The 6,572-nt window shown below is 31.8% G+C and overlaps 1 protein-coding gene across 1 annotated transcript in view; it reads right to left on the bottom strand.

Annotated features, from left to right (window-relative positions):
• The window catches only part of LOC112682439 (transcription factor glial cells missing 2-like), a 13,281-nt gene extending 7,093 nt beyond the window's left edge, over positions 1-6,188 (bottom strand). Inside the window, exons 1-4 of the mRNA XM_025553046.1 lie at positions 5,726-6,188; positions 4,132-4,252; positions 2,930-3,179; positions 2,074-2,330 (exon numbers count right to left, since the gene is read on the bottom strand). Of these exons, the coding sequence (XP_025408831.1) occupies positions 2,074-2,330; positions 2,930-3,179; positions 4,132-4,252; positions 5,726-5,739 (642 nt within the window). The 5' untranslated portion in view covers positions 5,740-6,188. The remainder of the gene's footprint in view (positions 1-2,073; positions 2,331-2,929; positions 3,180-4,131; positions 4,253-5,725) is intronic.
• Between the last annotated feature and the right edge of the window lie 384 nt (positions 6,189-6,572).

Raw genomic sequence — 6,572 nt, forward strand, 5'->3', positions numbered from 1 at the left:
TGTGTGTGTGTGTGTGTGTGTGTGTGTGTGTGTGTGTGTGTGTGTGTTGAAAAACATAAAATAATAGATAATAACCGCCTGAGAGTAAAATCGATTGAACGATTGAAGTAAATAGATACAAATATTGTTACGGTAAGGAAGATACCACACACTAATAAATTATAGCAGATCATGATTTTGTACTCAAAAGACTTAAAATAATATCGATTTTCTGATCAATATTATGATTAACAATATTGATATTTCAGATTAAAATAAACTTATCTTAATAAACAAAATTGTCATTTTGAAATACCCATAAATATATACTAAAGAAGCGTGAGCATGTTGTATTATCCGAGTCTTACAATGTATAACACATTGGTATTGAACAAGTATCACTCACGGTCAATAATAAAACGAGATAATTAACTTCTATTAAATTTAATCATGTTTTTAGTAAACATATTTATACATACTATGTATATACAATTTAATATTTAATTGCGTTGATTAAAAAATAAGTGATTAATTGTTATTTTAAATAAAGTGAGATTTAATATTTTTATTTAGATGACACATTCATACATAGTTCCACGTGCTACGAGAACAATGGGGGAAGGGAGAATCAGTTATCCTGAGTGTGATCCCTCTCAGACTAAATACAATGCAATGATTTGTATACATAAATCTTAAGTTAAAACATGTATGTATAATAATGTACATAAGAGAAAGAGTTTTTTTGTGTGAACAACTGCACAAGTTTTCTTCATTCAATGCTATCATCGATACATAGAGTTATTATACGATACTCAAAACTGTTTACAGATACTAACACACACGCGGACGTATGCACACATGCATATACGTACACACATAAAATCGTTGCCTGAAATAAAATGATAATGATCAAACCATCGAACGGATTATGCTGTCCGTGCCCATTGAACATCCATATAATTATCGTTATTTTATATTATTGATGGCAACTATACTTGTTTACAGACCTACTATATATTATTACTATTATATACATAATAAATCTCATTTGTATGATTTTTTTATTACTACTACTTTTTTTCTATCAATATTATTAAATTATCCATACTTTCAATGGTATTTCATTAATCAATGTCATTTGTTTTCGATAATATCAATAAACAACGTTGTATTCATATTATTATAATTGTTATTTTTTGTTGATATACTTTATAATCAAGAATTATTAATATTATTTAAAATGTAGTTTACAAGTTTGATCAACTTTAATTTATTCTATTACGAGTATCTGACATTTGAATAGGAATATGAAAAAATCGTGTCAAGATAACATTTATTTTTTTGTAAATTATTTTTCTCTGGATATTCGCTTCAAATAAAATAAAACTATCGAAAAATTATATGATACACTAAATTGGTAAAATTACGCGGTTTTAATGTCTTAATTTTTTTTTTTTTTTAAAGTTCATCCATTTAAATATATTAATACGTTTGACATCGATATTTTGATAAATTATGTTGAGAAGAATTAATATAGATATAAATTAAGTACAGCCTGTATATATATATAGCGTCTATATTGGACAAGAAAGTATACCAAGATGGTTCAGGCATGTAATGAGACGAGAGGAATCAAATGCAGTGAGAGTTGTTATGAAAATGAACGTTGAAGGGAAAAGTGGAAGAGGGAAACCAAAAAAAGAGATGGTTGGATACGATTGAGAATGATATAAGGGCCATTGGTGCGTAGGGGATGTAGAAAATCGAGACGAGTGGAGGTTTATCTCAAGGGTGACCGAACCCCAAATAGTTGGAAGAAAGGCGAAGGAGAAGAAGAAGAATAAATTAAGTACTCGAATGACGTAGCCATGCAAATCACTTAATTCTAGTAGACAAAAACCGCTGTAAGTGTAGTAGCGGGTCTCTTTAAGCTTTTAATTTTAAATTAATCAATTTTATACATTTTATTTATTATACTAATTATTTTTATTGATAATGTAAATAAAACGTAAGAAATCTAATAAACATCTAAACAATAATACATTGAACAATAGTCGTACCTAAAATATACAATGAAACAAAATAAAAACTTACCCTATTATTGAAAGGAAGTTCACGATTCATTTGCACAACACCGTTATTACGCGGCTTGCGGCTGTTGCCGAAGCTTCTTCGCGCTTCTGAAGTAGACTTAGCTTCAGGTCTAAGGTGATCGTGAACACCTTTGGCTTGGAAAAAAATTGCATAATCAGTGTGTCTCCAAAAATGAGTAACTGGATAACCACAATGTCCTCTACATTGTATTATTTCTAATTTACCGCCATCACAATCTCTATTTGGGCACGATTTACCTGTAAATTATATATTAAATATAAACATATTTTATAATACATACACTACTGACTGTTTGAATGGTTTATTATTTTGATTATCTGTATTTTTATTGTGGAAATATAAAATAATGCTCGCATACATTTATATAGAAACATTTTTTGGAAAAATCAACAAGTTTTTATTAGTGCTATTACATCCCATAAGCAAATGAATTAATTTATAAGAAAATTAAAAAAAAAAAACAGTATTTATATAAACTATTAAAGAATTAAATTAAATTTGTACGTGTGGTTATGTGAGTGAAAAGCTTCATAAGAATAAATATTTCAAGTAATATATATGTAAGTAAGTGATAAGACTAAACTCCGATGCAATACTACGTTGAAACATATTTAAACAATTTAGGTATATTTATGATTATTAATGTATATATATATATATACAAAATTACTTTTGGTGAAAGTTGTTTTTAAATGGCTCGAATTTTAAAAAATATATGGATTTTCAAGTAAATAATATTTTGAAAACAGCAGCTATAAAAATAATATCTTAAAGACATTTTCTTAAATAAAAATACCCATCAAAAAGCAAATAAGTATAATGTCAAATAATTTACCTTGTTGCTTTTTTCTAGCTTTGTCACATATTGCTGGTCTTAGGTGGACAGTTCCCCCTGTAGGAAGTGTACACCTTTTAGAGCATACCAGAACACCCAAGCACGACTTTTTTAATATGTGAACATTGTGGTTGTTGGTATTTCTCATTGCCCATCCAGAAGCGTGCCTTTTTGCTTCTTCGCTGTTAGGCGAGTACACCAATCGACAGTGACCATCAGCCCACTCTTCCCACGCATCAAGATTACTCACCTATTAATAATTAACAAACAATAATGAAAACACTTATTAAAATCCTTTGATGATTAGGTAGCATTTTTGTTAACATTAACATGTTATACCAAAATACAATTACAATTATAAAAATTATAATTCATATTTATCTTTCAAAATACTTAATATAGTTATAAATATCTATAAAAAAATGCATAGGAACAATAAATAAAATTAGATACAAATTATAAAACAATATAATATCATTTGTTAAAACGTACAAATATCATTGGTTTATAACAATGAAAATATGTTCAGACTCGTAAAATAATAACCAATAATAACAATATAATACTAAATAATAAGATAAAAACCATTAATTGTATGAAAATTTATAAAAATATCGAGAATTAAGAACCAGTTATATTTTGAAATAATAATGAAATTTAATAATGTATTGAAATACCTACTATATAAGTAATTTTTAATTTTTTTTAAATAAATTTACCTACCTAGAACTTAAGAACTCTTATATTAATATGAACAAGCATTTGATAAAAAATTTGACACAATTTATAACATAATAAATAAACCAAATTAAATAATATATTTAATGAAATATAAAATCGTATATTATAAACCGAATCAATAGATATTTATTTCACGTATAATTGTAAGTTGTATCAATTAAAAATTTGTGAAAATCATTTTCAATATAAATACTAAACTTTAGAGTTAATACATATAGAAATATGTGATAAAAGCATAATAGCATAATAATTTTTTTCATTACACCTACTATAATATACATATAATTTAATTTCGCAAGATGTGATAAATGTAAATTTATTAGATAGATAAGAATAGTGCTATTAAGTTGAGATAATAAAAGTAAAATACTCTTGTACAAAAGCAATGAAAAAACTATATTAGACTCATAAATCACAATTGTAAATCGTTTACATAATAAAAAATAAATATAAAAATTTACCCTGGGTATAATAGAATCGTTTATGTCCCAATCTGCAATTCGAGAAATAGATTCAGTCGGAGGTCTTCCACGAGAGTAACTAAATTCATCACACATGTTTTGATTTTCGTATTCTGGTTTGCTAAAATACATGATAAATTAGCTATATAAGAACATCGAAAAACTGCGGTAATAATTATTGTAGATGTATAGGTTAAACATTATCATTTGGTTGACGATTTAAAATATTTATAGACAATACGTAATATTTGTACACTATCTAAATGTTAGTGTCGATACGTCCGTACGGTCATTAATGACTAGATAAAATTGAGACTGTAAATTTGTTGTATTAAATACACCTCCTAATTTGTTACACCTGTACCTTGTTGTACCTCGAACAAAATAATATGGGTTAAATACTGTGAATTATTTCATTTACTACGCCGGGAGTCAAAAAAAAAATCCATTGCACGTATAATATGATGTTATTCTATTTTTGCAAGTGTTCTAAAAGTGTACAATAAACGTTTCAACATGGATTATATTTTTTTTTTTTAATAATGTACAAGACAAGCTACGCACATGTCGTGAGTTGTACAGATAAAATTCGCTTTTAGTCGAAACGCAATAATAACAATAATAGTAAGTATACCATTAAACATTATTCGGGGTCGTAAACGGTTGGAAACGATCGCGTAAGTGTTACGTAAATTCCGTCCTAATATAATGTTATAGAGTATTGAATAATTGTTGAATAATTGTGTACAGTGTGCGTAGTATTCGGCGGCGTCAAAGTTGAAATCGAAACATTTTTAACAAAAGCACTCGCCCTCTTTCAACTGAAATCGAAAAATATTTTTAAGAGCGAAATTTCGCGGAAAATAATCTACCAGTGACTGCTTGAACATGAAACGATTCAGTAGGTACTCTCACTGTATCGACGACGCTAAATTCTTAAAATCGTTACCGAGAAAAATGCTAAAAGTCGAATGTCACAGTTTCACATAAATCCGGATAGAAATAAAGTTGTTCGTGAAAACGGAGAAAATAATACCCATTTATCGACACGACGAGTTAATGTTAAACAAACACGAATGTTATGAAATTCGGGGAAAAATTGCAGTTCGGGTTGTGATAACAGAGGAAGTTAGCGTGTTAATAATATTAGTACATACAACAATAATATTAATCGTAATGGTAGTAACAATAATTATAATATGGCAGGGGCGCGGACGTCTTTTAATTGTACTACGGTGTGACGATACATTTTTTATATACAATTAAAAGAGCGGTAACGTACGCGGTACGAAACGCAACGCACAATGGTAATAATATCGTTATTTCCATGAAATAATTATGGCGAAAGACCCAACAAGCGCACTGTTAATATATATATATATATATATATATGCATGACTTACTGTCGCGGAGAACAACACGTTATAATATGTAATTCGGTACATAACGTTTGTCGATCGATACGGTGGGAAAAAAATAAATCAAAAAAAAGCGGAAACGGAGAAAACGAAATAATAAAAAGCACTGGAAAATATGTTTTTCGTCGTACAGCGAACCGGAGTGTAATAATATTATCGTGGAAGTTTTTACTCACAAGTTGACGACCATAGTACAGATGTGAACCCCCGGTCTTCCGGGCGCCGTGTGCTGATCGCGGCTGTACGGACGGCGACTCCTCCGCGAGACTTGACGTCGGCGAATCTCGGCAAATGAATGGTTACGGACGACGGCAGTGCGCGACCGTTATCTCGGTTTCCGGAACCGCGGTCGAGTACCTGACGACGGCACGTGACCGGTCGGCGTTATCGTAGCGCGGCGCGGTAAGTGGTGTTACGTGTGCGCGCGGCCGAAGCGGATGGCGTCGACGACGACGGGAAACCGCCGGCAGCAGCGGTGGACGCGATCGGATGGCAAACGGATCGGGTCGCGTGGCCGGTGGTGGACGACGGCGAGCTATCGGGAAACGGCCGGGCGACGGACGGACGGACGGCAGTGCCAGTGGCGTGTGCGACAGAAGCGTACGCGGCTCGTGCGAAACGTACACTGATCCTGTTGCTGTGCGTCGGCAGTGGACATCTGCGCGGCGGCACGTTAACCCTCGGGTTTCGGGGCCGTACGCGCGCCGACCAATCGGAACGCAGACCAAACCCACCGATTTCAAAACGGTAGTTTCGCCGCCGCCGCCGCCACCGCCGCCGCTACTACGCGTAGACGTTAACAAGTCCGGCCGCCTTTCTTCCTCGTGCGAAACGTCATGTATTGTTCCGTACATTTTGTCTACCACCTCCCAGTGGCGTAAAAATCGGACGGGCAAATGTATCAACTGTTCGTGTTAATGGCATTACATAAGAACACTATTGAAAATATTTATATATCAGTTATTTTGAGTATTTTTTTATTTATTTATTTTTTTTTTTTTTTTTTGCTTGATGAGTTACTTT

The sequence above is a fragment of the Sipha flava genome, unplaced genomic scaffold (genome assembly GCF_003268045.1).
Source record: "Sipha flava isolate LNK unplaced genomic scaffold, YSA_version1 103_pilon_pilon, whole genome shotgun sequence".
NCBI lineage: Eukaryota > Metazoa > Arthropoda > Insecta > Hemiptera > Aphididae > Sipha > Sipha flava.